General features: G+C 49.0%; 1 protein-coding gene across 1 annotated transcript in view; it reads left to right on the top strand.

The window, feature by feature from the left end:
• Positions 1-17,250, top strand: part of micu1 (mitochondrial calcium uptake 1) — a 152,007-nt gene that overhangs the window by 122,580 nt on the left and 12,177 nt on the right. Inside the window, exons 9-11 of the mRNA XM_071391369.1 lie at positions 1,250-1,332; positions 5,531-5,668; positions 16,390-16,498. Of these exons, the coding sequence (XP_071247470.1) occupies positions 1,250-1,332; positions 5,531-5,668; positions 16,390-16,498 (330 nt within the window). The remainder of the gene's footprint in view (positions 1-1,249; positions 1,333-5,530; positions 5,669-16,389; positions 16,499-17,250) is intronic.

Below are 17,250 nucleotides of genomic sequence, written 5' to 3'. Positions count from 1 at the left end.
GTCAGTCAGCCAACCAGTCAGTCGGTCGGTCAGTCAGTCAACCAGTCAGTCAGTCAACCGGTCAGTCAACCGGTAAGTCAACCAGTCAGTCAGTCAACCGGTCAGTCGGTCAGTCAGTCAACCGGTCAGTCAGTCAACCGGTCAGTCGGTCAGTTAGTCAACCAGTCAGTCAGTCAGTCAACCGGTCAGTCAGTCAACCAGTCAGTCAGTCAGTCGGTCAGTCAGTCAACCGGTCAGTCAACCAGTCAGTCGGTCAGTCAACCGGTCAGTCAACCGGTCAGCCGGTCAGTCAGCCGGTCAGTCAGCCGGTCAGTCAGCCGGTCAGTCAGCCGGTCAGTCAACCAGTCAGTCGGTCAGTCAACCGGTCAGTCGGTCAGTCAACCAGTCGGTCGGTCAGTCGGTCAGTCGGTCAGTCGGTCAGTCAGTCAGTCGGTCAGTCAACCAGTCAGTCGGTCGGTCAGTCAACCAGTCAGTCGGTCAGTCAATCAGTCAGTCGGTCAGTCGGTCAGTCGGTCGGTCAGTCGGTCAGTCAGTCGGTCAGTCAACCAGTCGGTCAGTCGGTCGGTCAACCAGTCGGTCAGTCGGTCGGTCAACCAGTCGGTCGGTCGGTCGGTCGGTCGGTCGGTCGGTCGGTCGGTCGGTCGGTCAGTCAACCAGTCGGTCGGTCGGTCGGTCGGTCGGTCGGTCGGTCAGTCAACCGGTCGGTCGGTCGGTCGGTCGGTCGGTCAGTCAACCAGTCGGTCGGTCAGTCGGTCAGTCGGTCGGTCAACCGGTCAGTCGGTCAGTCAACCGGTCAGTCGGTCAGTCAACCGGTCAGTCGGTCAGTCAACCGGTCAGTCGGTCAGTCAACCAGTCAGTCGGTCAGTCAACCAGTCAGTCGGTCAGTCAACCAGTCAGTCGGTCAGTCAACCAGTCAGTCGGTCAGTCAACCAGTCAGTCGGTCAGTCAACCAGTCAGTCGGTCAGTCAACCAGTCAGTCGGTCAGTCAACCAGTCAGTCGGTCAGTCAATTAATCAGTCAGTCGGTCAGTCAATTAATCAGTCAGTCGGTCAGTCAATTAATCAGTCAGTCAGTCAGTCAGTCAATTAATCAGTCAGCACTTCACAGAAACAAATGTAAGGAAAACAATAAATAATAGCCTTAAATAAAATAAAAAACAGAGGTAATAAACTGAAAGATGAAATAAATAAGATAAATAAAACAAAAGGGATTCCTTTTAAAAAATGTCCACCATTTCTTCTCTCTTTAGGCGCCGACCTGAAGGGCAAACTGACCATCGGCCACTTCCTGGAGTTCCAGAGAGAGCTACAACATGATGTCCTTAAACTAGAGGTAGGGGGGGAGGGGCAGAAACAGGAAGCTAGGAAGGAGGAGAGATTGAAGGCAGAGTGGTAAGAGAGGATTAACAGACAGAAGGAAGGACTGAGACAGGGAGTAATGGACATGGAAGTATGGAGAGAAGGGGGAGGGAGAGAGGGAAGTGTGTGTGGGGGGGGGGGTATATCTGGGCATGTGTGAATTGATGAGGCATCCGTGAGGGTCAGTCCTTGAGGAGGCTGTCTGAGCCTTTGTTCCTTCATTCTCACAGTGACTGTCCCCTATCCCATCTATACCTCTACCCTACATACCTGCTCTTGGCTCCACAGCACAGCTGAGAAGCTGCAACACAAAGACAGTGTTCTTTTGTCAAACTGCCAGTACAGTGCAGTCTGTATAAAGTGATCACATCAGTGCAGGACAATTTGTTCATCACTGTAAACGGTTAATTACTTCCTATTTAAACCACAGTCCCTGTAATGATGTTGTGGTCTGGAGTTGGCCTCCTTGTATATTAGTCTCTCGGCGTTCTATCCGTGGAGTTGGAATACTGGAGATATGATCATTGTGACACAGCAGTGTTCTAACGTGGATAATTGTTCTTCTTTGTTTAGTCCTCCTCCTCCTCTCTCTCTCGTTCTCTTTCTGAGAGGTGGTAATCGCTGAGCCAGAAGCCGTTCCTAGGTTCATTCATCCACTTTAGAAACCCTCTCTCTCTCGTTTCTTTTCTCTCTTGTTCCTTTTCTCTCTTGTTTCTTTTCTCTCTCGTTCCTTTTCTCTCTTGTTCTCTTTCTTTCCTTCTTCCAATTTAGTTTGCTTTATTGGCATGACGTAACAATGTCCATATTGCCAAAGCTTACGTTGGATATTTACAATATGAAAATAATAAGAATCAAAATTGTCAACGTGACAACAGTAACAACAATAACCAAGGGTCAAAATAACCATACATTCAACAATAACAATAAGCATACAGTAGAGGACATGTGCAGGTTGATTGGTCTGTCAGACACTGTCCCTCAACTTATGGCAGGCAGCAATGTAGTGCGCTGCCAAGCCACAGCTCTCTGCGTCCTCCCCCAACAGGACGGGTAGCCGATCCTCATCAGAGAGGTCTTTGAAACCTTGGTTTCAAATTTGGGGAAATGACTTTCTAATTTCTCTCGTTCTCTCTCTCTCTCGTTCTCCTAAATATACTGCGTAGCAGCAGGTGCAGTGAAACTGGAACACAGTAGGACGAGAATGTATTTTCTCTGCTCTGTTGCAAGGCGCCATTCGGGAGCCATGTTGTTGCGTAGCTCTACTCCATGTATTTCAATCATGTGCTTGTCATTAGTCCTTGCCAATGACAAGTATACCCATAACATGATGCAGACACAACCATGCTTGAAAATGTGTTTTTGGCCATCTATTGGTGCGTTGCTACCAATAGGTGCCCTTATTTTGCGAGTCATTGGAAAACCTCCTTGGTCTTTGTGGTTGAATATGTGTTTGAAATTCAATGCTTGACTGAGGGACCTTACAGATAATTGTATGTGTGGGGTACAGAGATGAGGTGCAGAAACCTTGTTTAACTAGGCAAGTCAGTATAGAACAAATTCTTATTTACAATGGCCTACACCGGCCAAACCCAGACCACGCTGGGCCAATTGTGCACCGCCCTATTGGACTCCCGGTTGTGATGCAGCCTGGAATCGAACCAGGGTCTGTAGTGACGCCTCAAGCACTGAGATGCAGTGCCTTAGACCGCTGCGGCATTCGGGAGCCATGTTGTTGTCTTACTCCCCTGTGTGTGAGTCATATTATTGTGTTAAAAAAGCAGAATGGACAAAGGCCCAATAAGAAGGTGTTTGTACGTGTGCCTGGTGCAGTGGAACCAATGGAACAGTCAAGGGGTGTGAATACTTACTGAAGGCACTGTGTGTGTGTGTGTAACATAAAGGACCGCTGCTTAGTGCTTATTAATGCAGAAATAAATGGACTTTAATGACTGTTACCCAGTCAGATCCTGACCTTTTCATAATGCTCCACAGACTGAACCAGGACTGACCCCGGATCAGCACTTAGAGCCACTTCTCCCTCTCTGCTGATGTCAATAGGTTCCTCATCACCATCTTCTACATTCTGACTAGAATGTATGACATCACAATACCCAACAATGACATCACAATACCCCACAATGACATCACAATACCCCATAATGACAAAGCGAGAACAGGTTTTTAGACATTTTTGCGAATGTATTAAAAACAAAAATACCTTATTTACATAAGTATTCTGACCATTTGCTATGAGACTCAAAATTGAGCTCAGGTGCATCGTGTTTCCATTGATCATCCTTGAGATGTTTCGACAACTTGATTGGAGTCCACCTGTGGTAAATTCAATTGATTGGAAATGATTTGGAAAGGCACACACCTGTTTATATAAGGTCCCACAGTTGACAGTGCATGTCAGAGAAAAAACCAAGCCATGAGGTCGAAGGAATTGTCTGTAGAGCTTCGATACAGGATTGTGTCGATGCACCAAAACATTTTTGAAGCATAGAAGATCCCTAAGAACACAGTGGCCTCCATCATTCTTAAATGGAAGAAGTTTGGAACCTCCGAGACTCTTCCTAGAGCTGGCCGCCCGGCCAAACTGAGCAATCGGGGGAGAAGGGCCTTTGTCAGGGAGGTAACCAAGAACCCGATGCTCACTCTGACAGAGCTCCAGAGTTCCTCTGTGGAGTTGAGAGAACCTTCCAGAAGGACACCCATCTTTGCAGCACTCCACCAATCAGGCCTTTATGGTAGAGTGGCCAGACGGAAGCCACTCCTCAGTAAATGGCACATGACAGCCCACTTGGAGTTTTCCGAAAGGCACCGAAAGACTCTCGGACCATGAGAAACAAGATTTAATTCTTTGGCCTGAATGCCAAGGGTCACGTCTGGAGGAAACCTGCCATCCCTTCAGCGAAGCATGGTGGTGGCAGCACCCCTACAGTGAAGCATGGTGGTGGCAGCACCCCTACAGTGAAGCATGGTGGTAGCAGCACCCCTACAGTGAAGCATGGTGGTGGCAGAATCACTGAATACTGTTATTATGAAGTGGAAACGTCTAGGAGCAACAACGGCTCAGTCGAAGTGGTAGGCCACACAAGCTCACAGAACGGGACCACCGAGTGCTGAAGCGAGTCTGTCCTCGGTTGCAACACTCACTACCGAGTTCCAACTCCCCCTGGAAGCAACGTCAGCACGATAACTTTTAGTTGGCAGCTTCATGAAATGTGTTTTCATGGCCGAGCAGCTGCACACAAGCCTAAGATCACCATGCGCGATGCCAAGCGTCGGCTGAAGTGGTGTAAAGCTCACCGCCATTGGACTCTGAAGCAGTGGAAACACGTTCTCTGGAGTGATGAATCATGTTTCATCTGGCAGTCAGACGAACAAACCTGGGTTTGGCGGATGCATGGAGAATGCTACCTGTCCCAAGGCATAGGCCAACTGTAAAGTTTGGTGGAGGAGGAATAATGGTCTGGGGCTGTTTTTCATGGTTCGGGCCCCTTAGTTCCAGTGAAGGGAAATCTTAACGCTACAGCATATAAAGACATTCTAGACGATTCTGTGCTTCCAACTTTGTGGCAACAGTTTGGGGAAGGCCCTTTCCTGTTTCAGCATGACAATGCCCCCGTGCACAAAGCGAGGTCCATACAGAAATGGCTTGTCGAGATCGTTGTGGAAGAACTTGACTGGCCTCCACAGAGCCCTGACCTCAACCCCATCGAACACCTTTGGGTTGAATTGGAACACCGACTGCGAGCCAGGACTAATCGCCCAACATCAGTGCCCGACCTCACCAATGCTCTTGTGGCTGAATGGAAGCAAGTCCCCGCAGCAATGTTCCAACATCTAGTGGAAAGCCTTCCCAGAAGAGTGGAGGCTGTTGTAGCAGCAAAGGGGGGACCAACTCCATATTAATGCCCATGGTTATAGAAGGACAAGCAGGTGTCCACATACTTTTGGTCATGTAGTGAATGTGTGTTAAAGTATTCAAAAGTGTAGTATTTGGTCCCATATTCCTAGCATCAAGCATCACTACTTATAATGGAAAATAATAGTAACTCGTCTCTCCTCCTCTTTCTCCCTCTTCACCCATCTCTCCCTCACCTTTCTCCCCCTCTCTATTTCTCTCTCTCCCTCACCTTTCTCCCCCTCTCTCTCCCTCTCTCCAGTTTATGCGTAACGACCCAGTGGATGGGTGTATAACAGAGAGACAGTTTGGAGGCATGCTGCTGTCCTACAGCGGAGTCCAGTCACGTAAACTCAAACAGATGCAGAAGGGACTCAAGAAGATGTTCAAAGATGCTCAGGTACAGAGACAGACTGACGGGTAATACATCACAGTGAAGGGGTAGCACAGTCCTCTCAATTCAATTCAATTCAATTCAAGGGGCTTTATTGGCATGGGAAACATGTGTTAACATTGCCAAAGCAAGTGAGGTAGATAATACACAAGTGAAATAAACAATACAAATTAACAGTAAACATTACACATACAGAAGTTTCAAAACAAGAAAGACATTACAAATGTCATATTATATATATACAGTGTTGTAACAATGTACAAATGGTTAAAGCACACAAGTTAAAATAAATAAGCATAAATATGGGTTGTATTTACAATGGTGTTTGTTCTTCACTGGTTGCCCTTTTCTTGTGGCAACAGGTCACAAATCTTGCTGCTGTGATGGCACACTGTGGAATTTCACCCAGTAGATATGGGAGTTTATCAAAATTGGATTTGTTTTCAAATTCTTTGTGGATCTGTGTAATCTGAGGGAAATATGTCTCTCTAATATGGTCATACATTGGGCAGGAGGTTAGGAAGTGCAGCTCAGTTTCCACCTCATTTTGTGGGCAGTGTGCACATAGCCTGTCTTCTCTTGAGAGCCATGTCTGCCTACGGCGGCCTTTCTCAATAGCAAGGCTATGCTCACTGAGTCTGTACATAGTCAAAGCTTTCCTTAAGTTTGGGTCAGTCACAGTGGTCAGGTATTCTGCCACTGTGTACTCTCTGTTTAGGGCCAAATAGCATTCTAGTTTGCTCTGTTTTTTTGTTAATTCTTTCCAATGTGTCAAGTAATTATCTTTTTGTTTTCTCATGATTTGGTTGGGTCTAATTGTGCTGTTGTCCTGGGGCTCTGTGGGGTGTGTTTGTGTTTGTGAACAGAGCCCTAGGACCAGCTTGCTTAGGGGACTCTTCTCCAGGTTCATCTCTCTGTAGGTGATGGCTTTGTTATGGAAGGTTTGGGAATCGCTTCCTTTTAGGTGGTTGTAGAATTTAACGGCTCTTTTCTGGATTTTGATAATTAGTGGGTATCGGCCTAATTCTGCTCTGCATGCATTATTTGGTGTTCTACGTTGTACACGGAGGATATTTTTGCAGAATTCTGCATGCAGAGTCTCAATTTGGTGTTTGTCCCATTTTGTGAAATCTTGGTTGGTGAGCGGACCCCAGACCTCACAACCATAAAGGGCAATGGGCTCTATGACTGATTCAAGTATTTTTAGCCAGATCCTAATTGGTATGTTGAAATTTATGTTCCTTTTGATGGCATAGAATGCCCTTCTTGCCTTGTCTCTCAGATCGTTCACAGCTCTGTGGAAGCTACCTGTGGTGCTGATGTTTAGGCCGAGGTATGTATAGTTTTTTGTGTGCTCTAGGGCAACGGTGTCTAGATGGAATTTGTGGTCCTGGCGACTGGACCTTTTTTGGAACACCATTATTTTGGTCTTACTGAGATTTACTGTCAGGGCCCAGGTCTGACAGTGCCCCTCTCTCTCTCTGTCACTCTCTCTGTCATCTGTCACCTGTGTCTCGCTCTCTCTCTGTGTCTCGCTCTCTCTCTGTGTCTCGCTCTCTCTCTGTGTCTCGCTCTCTCTCTGTGTCTCGCTCTCTCTCTGTGTCTCGCTCTCTCTCTGTGTCTCGCTCTCTCTCTGTGTCTCGCTCTCTCTCTGTGTCTCGCTCTCTCTCTGTGTCTCGCTCTCGCTCTCTGTGTCTCGCTCTCGCTCTCTGTGTCTCGCTCTCTGTGTCTCGCTCTCGCTCTCTGTGTCTCGCTCTCTGTGTCTCGCTCTCTGTGTCTCGCTCTCTGTGTCTCGCTCTCTGTGTCTCGCTCTCGCTCTCTGTGTCTCGCTCTCTGTGTCTCGCTCTCTGTGTCTCGCTCTCTGTGTCTCGCTCTCTGTGTCTCGCTCGCTCGCTCTCTGTGTCTCGCTCTCTGTGTCTCGCTCGCTCTCTGTGTCTCGCTCTCTGTGTCTCGCTCGCTCTCTGTGTCTCGCTCTCTGTGTCTCGCTCTCTGTGTCTCGCTCTCTGTGTCTCGCTCTCTGTGTCTCGCTCTCTGTGTCTCGCTCTCTGTGTCTCGCTCTCGCTCTCTGTGTCTCGCTCTCGCTCTCTGTGTCTCGCTCTCGCTCTCTGTGTCTCGCTCGCTGTGTCTCGCTCGCTTGCTCTCTGTGTCTCGCTCTCTGTGTCTCGCTCGCTCTCTGTGTCTCGCTCTCGCTCTCTGTGTCTCGCTCTCGCTCTCTGTGTCTCGCTCTCGCTCTCTGTGTCTCGCTCTCGCTCTCTTTCTGTGTCTCGCTCTCGCTCTCTTTCTGTGTCTCGCTCTCGCTCTCTTTCTGTGTCTCGCTCTCGCTCTCTGTGTCTCGCTCTCGCTCTCTTTCTGTGTCTCGCTCTCGCTCTCTTTCTGTGTCTCGCTCTCTTTCTGTGTCTCGCTCTCGCTCTTTCTGTCTCTCGCTCTCTCTCTGTGTCTCGCTCTCGCTCTCTCTCTGTGTCTCGCTCTCTCTCTGTGTCTCGCTCTCGCTCTCTCTCTGTGTCTCGCTCTCTCTCTGTGTCTCGCTCTCGCTCTCTTTCTGTGTCTCGCTCTCGCTCTCTCTCTGTGTCTCGCTCTCGCTCTCTTTCTGTGTCTCGCTCTCTCTCTGTGTCTCGCTCTCGCTCTCTCTCTGTGTCTCGCTCTCGCTCTCTCTCTGTGTCTCGCTCTGTGTCTCGCTCTCGCTCTCTCTCTGTATCTCTCTCGCTCTCTCGCTCTCTCTCTGTATCTCTCTCGCTCTCTCGCTCTCTCTCTGTATCTCTCTCTCTCTCGCTCTCTCTCTGTTCTCTCTCGCTCTCTCGCTCTCTCTCTCTCTCGCTCTCTCTCTGTATCTCTCTCTCTCTCTCCCCCTCTCTCCTCTCTCTTCATCTCTCTAGGAGAACTATTCGGTTCATACAGCCAGCTGCTCCTCTCTCCTTCTTTCCTCTCTCTCTCCTCTCTCTAGGAGAACTATTCGGTTCATACAGCCAGCTGCTTCTCCCTCTCTCCTTCTCCCTCTCTCCTTCTCCCTCTCTCCTTCTCCCTCTCTCCTCTCTCTTCATCTCTCTAGGAGAACTATTCAGTTCATACAGCCAGCTGCTCCTCTGTCTGCTGTCAGCTAATTCAGCAGTGTGTGTGTACGGGGGTGTAAAGCTTGCTTCCCTTGTCATGCTATCTCCTCTCTGTGGCACACCGTTGAATAGAACTCTCCTAACTACAGGAGCGTAATCAGAGAGGTGTGTGTGTGTGTGTGTGTGTGTGTGTGTGTGTGTGTGTGTGTGTGTGTGTGTGTGTGTGTGTGTGTGTGTGTGTGTGTGTGTGTGTGTGTGTGTGTGTGTGGTGTGTAATCAGTCTCTTGTCATGATAATGTTTAACTGAGTTTCACAGCAATAAAATAGTTTGAAGCAGAGTTCCTGTCAACACTGGAACCTCTAGGCCTGTAGGGACCATCATTCTGATGGCAACATTCTAACAGTGGGATTAATACATCTCATATATGCTATTGCTAAAATACTAATTTGAAGGTGTTAAGTAACATTACAATAAGATTATATTTTTCATTTCAAAATAGCAAAATAGCATTTTCATTAGTTTGTTACTGTAGGCAATATGTAAGAACAAAACCCCACAAAAAACACAGAATTCAACTGTTTAATCAATGTTATTATTTTGTTACAACTATGAAACGTATATCTGGAACATGCGAACGGCTTACATGCGAACGGCGTAACCTCTGTAGCCTTAAACATCACCAGTAGGCCTTAAACATCACCAGTAGGCCTTAAACATCACCCTAACCTCTGTAGGCCTTAAACATCACCAGTAGGCCTTAAACATCACCAGTAGGCCTTAAACATCACCCTAACCTCTGTAGGCCTTAAACATCACCAGTAGGCCTTAAACATCACCAGTAGGCCTTAAACATCACCCTAACCTCTGTAGCCTTAAACATCACCAGTAGGCCTTAAACATCACCAGTAGGCCTTAAACATCACCAGTAGGCCCTAAACATCACCAGTAGGCCCTAAACATCACCAGTAGGCCCTAAACATCACCAGTAGGCCTTAAACATCACCCTAACCTCTGTAGCCTTAAACATCACCAGTAGGCCTTAAACATCACCAGTAGGCCTTAAACATCACCAGTAGGCCTTAAACATCACCAGTAGGCCCTAAACATCACCAGTAGGCCCTAAACATCACCCTAACCTCTGTAGCCTTAAACATCACCAGTAGGCCTTAAACATCACCAGTAGGCCTTAAACATCACCAGTAGGCCTTAAACATCACCAGCAGGCCTTAAACATCACCAGTAGGCCCTTAACATCACCAGTAGCCTCTGTAGTCTTAAACATCACCAGTAGGCCTTAAACATCACCCTAACCTCTGTAGCCTTAAACATCACCAGCAGGCCTTAAACATCACCAGCAGGCCCTAAACATCACCAGTAGCCTCTGTAGTCTTAAACATCACCAGCAGGCCTTAAACATCACCAGTAGGCCTTAAACATCACCCTAACCTCTGTAGCCTTAAACATCACCAGTAGGCCTTAAACATCACCGTAACCTCTGTAGCCTTAAACATCACCAGTAGGCCTTAAACATCACCAGTAGGCCTTAAACATCACCCTAACCTCTGTAGCCTTAAACATCACCAGTAGGCCTTAAACATCACCCTAACCTCTGTAGCCTTAAACATCACCAGCAGGCCTTAAACATCACCAGTAGGCCTTAAACATCACCCTAACCTCTGTAGCCTTAAACATCACCAGTAGGCCTTAAACATCACCCTAACCTCTGTAGCCTTAAACATCACCAGTAGGCCTTAAACATCACCCTAACCTCTGTAGCCTTAAACATCACCAGCAGGCCTTAAACATCACCAGTAGGCCTTAAACATCACCCTAACCTCTGTAGCCTTAAACATCACCAGTAGGCCCTAAACATCACCCTAACCTCTGTAGCCTTAAACATCACCAGTAGGCCTTAAACATCACCAGTAGGCCTTAAACATCACCCTAACCTCTGTAGCCTTAAACATCACCAGTAGGCCCTAAACATCACCAGTAGGCCTTAAACATCACCTGTAGGCCTTAAACATCACCTGTATCCTTAAACATCACCGTAAGCGTTGAGTGCGTTTGATAGTGAAAACCAGCATTAAATCAGTAATGGCATTATATTGAATATGGTCGATATGACGGCAGTTAAAAATAGTCAGTTATTGTCAGCTCGTGCTGCGTCTTCACTCAATGGCATCAGTTGGATTTCATTTAGCGGTTATCCCTTGTCCAAACAGTCAACACAAACCTTCGCCACTCTCACTTGCTTGACACACATTTCCCACCAACACGTAGCTTGCAGGTGTCTTGGGTTCTGGTCTTTGTGCATCTGCCCACCTGGCGACGTCAAAGGCTCGCGTGGAATCTTTGCTGTTGCCTTAGTTCTCAAATGTCTCTCACGTAGCTCGTGTGCCAGACCCGTGACGTTTCTCACGTAGCTCGTGTGCCAGACTCATGTTTCTCATGTAGCTCGTGTGCCAGACTCATGTTTCTCACGTAGCTCGTGTGCCAGACTCATGTTTCTCACGTAGCTCGTGTGCCAGACCCATGTTTCTCACGTAGCTCGTGTGCCAGACTCATGTTTCTCACGTAGCTCGTGTGCCAGACCCGTGATGTTTCTCACGTAGCTCGTGTGCCAGACTCATGTTTCTCACGTAGCTCGTGTGCCAGACCCGTGATGTTTCTCACGTAGCTCGTGTGCCAGACTCATGTTTCTCACGTAGCTCGTGTGCCAGACCCGTGATGTTTCTCACGTAGCTCGTGTGCCAGACCCGTGATGTTTCTCACGTAGCTCGTGTGCCAGACTCGTGACGTTTCTCACGTAGCTCGTGTGCCAGACCCGTGATGTTTCTCACGTAGCTCGTGTGCCAGACCCGTGACGTTTCTCACGTAGCTCGTGTGCCAGACTCGTGACGTCTCTCACGTAGCTCGTGTGCCAGACCCGTGACGTTTCTCACGTAGCTCGTGTGCCAGACCCGTGACGTCTCTCACGTAGCTCGTGTGCCAGACCCGTGATGTTTCTCACGTAGCTCGTGTGCCAGACTCATGTTTCTCACGTAGCTCGTGTGCCAGACCCGTGATGTTTCTCACGTAGCTCGTGTGCCAGACTCATGTTTCTCACGTAGCTCGTGTTCCAGACCCGTGATGTTTCTCACGTAGCTCGTGTGCCAGACTCGTGACGTTTCTCACGTAGCTCGTGTGCCAGACCCGTGACGTTTCTCACGTAGCTCGTGTGCCAGACCCGTGACGTTTCTCACGTAGCTCGTGTGCCAGACCCGTGACGTTTCTCACGTAGCTCGTGTGCCAGACCCGTGACGTCTCTCACGTAGCTCGTGTGCCAGACCCGTGACGTCTCTCACGTAGCTCGTGTGCCAGACTCGTGACGTAGCTCGTGTGCCAGACTCGTGACGTAGCTCGTGTGCCAGACTCGTGACGTAGCTCGTGTGCCAGACTCGTGACGTCTCTCGTGTGCCAGACTCGTGACGTCTCTCACGTAGCTCGTGTGCCAGACTCGTGACGTCTCTCACGTAGCTCGTGTGCCAGACTCGTGACGTAGCTCGTGTGCCAGACCCGTGACGTCTCTCACGTAGCTCGTGTGCCAGACTCGTGACGTAGCTCGTGTGCCAGACTCGTGACGTAGCTCGTGTGCCAGACTCGTGACGTAGCTCGTGTGCCAGACTCGTGACGTAGCTCGTGTGCCAGACTCGTGACGTCTCTCGTGTGCCAGACTCGTGACGTCTCTCGTGTGCCAGACTCGTGACGTCTCTCACGTAGCTCGTGTGCCAGACTCGTGACGTAGCTCGTGTGCCAGACTCGTGACGTAGCTCGTGTGCCAGACTCGTGACGTAGCTCGTGTGCCAGACTCGTGACGTAGCTCGTGTGCCAGACTCGTGACGTAGCTCGTGTGCCAGACTCGTGACGTAGCTCGTGTGCCAGACTCGTGACGTAGCTCGTGTGCCAGACTCGTGACGTAGCTCGTGTGCCAGACTCGTGACGTAGCTCGTGTGCCAGACTCGTGACGTCTCTCGTGTGCCAGACTCGTGACGTAGCTCGTGTGCCAGACTCGTGACGTAGCTCGTGTGCCAGACTCGTGACGTAGCTCGTGTGCCAGACTCGTGATGAAGTCTCTTCAAGCAGTTGATACACTTGCAGCCAAATCAAGCTTGTTGTAGAACACAGCAACAGGCCAGCGGTGGGTACAGCCGTGCCGTCCGATCCTAAAACATCCACACCGACCGATAGAGTATAAAACATTGAGATTTATTTTCCCCGTAGGAAATACAGAATGTGTTCTACAGAAGAGCATCATTTGATCTATATCTTTGTTTGGAGGTGGGACGTAGTAGTATCCGGGTTATTGCGTCCCCGTCGATGGAAACTGACAAAAGTTCTTTCTTGCGTTGGTAAAGTGGGAGTGTTGTCTTGTCATTCTTTCAGCACTGTTGTGTAAGTACAACGGCTGTGCACGGGCCTTATTTAGCGCCGAGGGGGTGAGCTTGCAGGCGACTTGTTCGCCAATGACAGTGAAAGTGAAGAAATTGTCCATGGTGACATTTGTCCCCCTTACCCAACCTAAGGTTCCACATCATCACCATATTCTCCGACACCTGCTCACCTGCTGCTGCCCCATGTGAATCTTTTCACTGTTGCTTCCTCTCTGATCTGTCTCACCGTTTCATTCGGTGGTGGTGCAGGTACCTGCTCGGTGCGTACCGTTCAGTAGGGGAAGATAATTAAACACATAAATATAGTTTGAATTTACAATGTTGTTTGTTCTCCTCTGGTTGCCCTTTTCATGTGGCAACGGGCCACAAAATCTTGCTGCTGTGATGTCACACTGCGGTATTTCACCTGACAGATATGGGAGTTTATCAATGTTTGATTTGTTTTCAAATTCTTTCTGTGCTCCGTGAGAGCCAGGTCTGCCTTCGGCGGCCTTTCTCAATAGCAAGGCCATGCTCACTGAGTCTGTACATAGTCGAGGATTTCATTAAGTTTGGGTTAGTCACAGTGGTCAGGTATTCTGCCGCGGTGTATTGTCTGTTTAGGGACAACAAATAGCATTCTAGTTTGCTCTGTTTTTTTTTTGTTGATTCTTTCCAGTGTGTCAAATAATTATCTTTTTGTTTTCTCATAATTTGGTCTAATTGTGTTTCTGTCCTGGGGCTCTGTTTGTGTTTGTGAACAGAGCCCCAGAACCAGCTGGCTGAGTGGACTCTTCTCTAGGTTTGTCTCTCTGTAGGTGAGGGCTTTGTGGTGGAATGTGTGGGCATCGCTTCCATTTAGGAAGCTGTTGAATTGAACAGGTTTTTCCTGGATGTAGATAACTAGTGGGTATGAGTCCTCACTCCTACCCCTGTCCATCTCTCCTCCATAGAGTCTCACTCACTCCTACCCCTGTCCATCTCTCCTCCATAGAGTCTCACTCACTCCTACCCCTGTCCATCTCTCCTCCATAGAGTCTCACTCACTCCTACCCCTGTCCATCTCTCCTCCAGAGTCTCACTCACTCCTACCCCTGTCCATCTCTCCTCCATAGAGTCTCACTCACTCCTACCCCTGTCCATCTCTCCTCCATAGAGTCTCACTCACTCCTACCCCTGTCCATCTCTCCTCCATAGAGTCTCACTCACTCCTACCCCTGTCCATCTCTCCTCCATAGAGGCTCACTCACTCCTACCCCTGTCCATCTCTCCTCCATAGAGTCTCACTCACTCCTACCCCTGTCCATCTCTCCTCCATAGAGTCTCACTCACTCCTACCCCTGTCCATCTCTCCTCCATAGAGTCTTACTCACTCCTACCCCTGTCCATCTTTCCTCCATAGAGTCTCATTCACTCCTACCCCTGTTCATCTCTCCTCCATAGTCTCACTCACTCCTACCCCTGTCCATCTTCTTCCTGGATGTAGATAACTAGTGGGTATGAGTCCTAAATCTGCCCTGCATTGTTTGGAGTTTGGAGTTGTACACAAAGTATATTTTGGGGGTTTTGTCCCGTTTTGGTGAATTCTTTGTTGGTGAGCGGACCCCAGACCTCACAACTATAAAGGGCAATGAGTTCTATAACTGTATTTTTAGCCAGATCCTAATTGGTATGTCAAATTTTATGTTCCTTTTGATGGTATAGAAGGCCCTTCTTGCCTCGTCTCTCAGATCGTTCACAGCTTTGTACAAGTTTCCTGTGGCGCTGATGTTTAGGCCGAGGTATGTATTGTTTTTTGTGTGCTCTAGGGTAACGTCTAGATGGAATTTGTATTTGTGGTCCTGGCGACTGGACCTTTTTTGGAACACCATTATTTTTGTCTTACTGAGATTTACTGTCAGGGCCCAGGTCTGACAGAATCTGTGCAGAAGATCTAGGTGCTGCTGTAGGCCCTCCTTGGTTGGTGACAGAAGCACCAGATCATCAGCAAACAGTAGACATTTGACTTCAGATTCTAATAGGGTGAGGCTGGGTGCTGCAGACTGTTCTAGTGCCCTCGCCAATTCATTGATATAGACTACAGGTCAAAAGTTTGGACACACCTACTCATTCCAGGGTTTTTCTTTATTTTTACTATTTTCTATATTGTAGAATAATAGTGAAGACATCAAAACTCTGAAATAACACATATGGAATTATGTAGTAACCAATAAAAAGTAAAAATATTTTTTCAAAGTAGCCACCCTTTGCCTTGATGACAACTCGGCATTCTCTCAACCAGCTTCATGAGGTAGTCACCTGGAATGCATTTCAATTAACAGGTGTGCCTTGTTAAATTTATTTGTGGAATTTCTTTCCTTAAGGCGTTTGAGTAAATCAGTTGCGTTGTGATGGGGGGGGGGGGGGTGTAATAGTCTGCTGTTGATACTGCAGAGTGTTTTTCTGAGATTGCTGTTGACTCCACGGTAAATTCTGGGCTCAAATTTGTCTCCACTTTTGTGGATTGGGGTTATCAGTCCTTGGTTCCAAATGTTGAGGAACATGCCAGAGCCGAGGAGGATGTTAGAGTTGAAGTAGCTAATTGAGATTCATGGTTCGCTTTATTCTTTTCATCTGTCTCCCTCTCTCTCTCTTCTGGCTCTCTCCTGTCTCTCTCTCTCTCCTCTGGCTCTCTCCTGTCTGTCTCTCTCGCTCTCTCCTGTCTGTCTCTCTCTCTCCTCTGGCTCTCTCCTGTCTGTCTCTCTCTCTCCTCTGGCTCTCTCCTGTCTGTCTCTCTCTCTCTCCTCTGGCTCTCTCCTGTCTGTCTCTCTCGCTCTCTCCTGTCTGTCTCTCTCTCTCTCCTCTTGCTCTCCTGTCTGTCTCTCTCTCTCTCTCCTCTGGCTCTCCTGTCTGTCTCTCTCTCTCTCTCTCTTTTCTGGCTCTCCTGTCTGTCTCTCTCTCCTCTGGCTCTCCTGTCTGTCTCTCTCTCTCTCTCCTCTGGCTCTCCTGTCTGTCTCTCTCTCTCTCTCTCTTCTGGCTCTCCTGTCTGTCTCTCTCTCTCTCTCTCCTCTGGCTCTCCTGTCTGTCTCTCTCTCTCTCTCTCCTCTGGCTCTCCTGTCTGTCTCTCTCTCTCTCTCTCCTCTGGCTCTCTCCTGTCTGTCGCTCTCTCTCTCTCTCCTCTGGCTCTCTCCTGTCTGTCGCTCTCTCTCTCTCTCCTCTGGCTCTCTCCTGTCTGTCTCTCTCTCTCTCTCTCCTCTGGCTCTCTCCTGTCTGTCTCTTTCTCTGTAGGGCATTACGTTTGAGGAGGTGGAGAATTTCTTTACCTTCCTGAAGAATGTGAATGATGTGGACACAGCTCTGAGTTTCTACCACATGGCCGGAGCCTCCATCGATAAAGGTACGCCAACGACCGTCTGTTCCCACTCTCCCTCCTGTCTCTCTCAAGACCTTCCTCCCCCCTTCACTCATATTCCATCTCTCCCTCCTGTCTCTCTCAAGACCTTCCTCCCCCCTTCACCCATATTCCATCTCTCCCTCCTGTCTCTCTCAAGACCTTCCTCCCCCCTTCCCCCATATTCCATCTCTCCCTCCTGTCTCATCCCTCCCTGATTGCTCCTGGCTCAACACCCAGCCCTTTCTCTTTGCCTCCCTCCCTCCCTCCCAGGTCCTCCACTCCTCCTCCACCCAACCATTAACATCATGTTATCTGCTCTGTTTCTATCATGCTAGTCCCACTGCTGTGCTCCACTAGCCTGCAGCCCTACAGTCTCTCTGACGACACCACCTCCTACTGGGGCGTGTTATGTTACTAGGCATTATGTCCCGTAATGTACTCCTTCCTCTGGAGGAATCATGATCACCACCGCCTCCTGCTGGTTTACCAAGACTACTGCATGTCTGCACCACAATCAAACAGCAAGGATATGTCTCCCTCAACCTTTCCCCTGCAAGCCAGTCCCCGAGGACGAGAGGTGGAGAACGAGAGGGAGGGGGGGGAGAGGTGGAGGACGAGATGGGGTGGTGGTGGAGGACTAGAGGGGAGGGGGGGAGGTGGAGGACTAGAGGGAGGGGGAGAGGTGGAGGACTAGAGGGGAGGGGGGGAGGTGGAGGACTAGAGGGAGGGGGGGAGGTGGAGGACTAGAGGGAGGG

This window comes from Salvelinus alpinus, chromosome 3 (assembly GCF_045679555.1).
Source record: "Salvelinus alpinus chromosome 3, SLU_Salpinus.1, whole genome shotgun sequence".
In the NCBI taxonomy this organism is placed as follows: Eukaryota; Metazoa; Chordata; class Actinopteri; order Salmoniformes; family Salmonidae; genus Salvelinus; species Salvelinus alpinus.
This window is presented reverse-complemented; position numbering and strand designations above follow the sequence as displayed.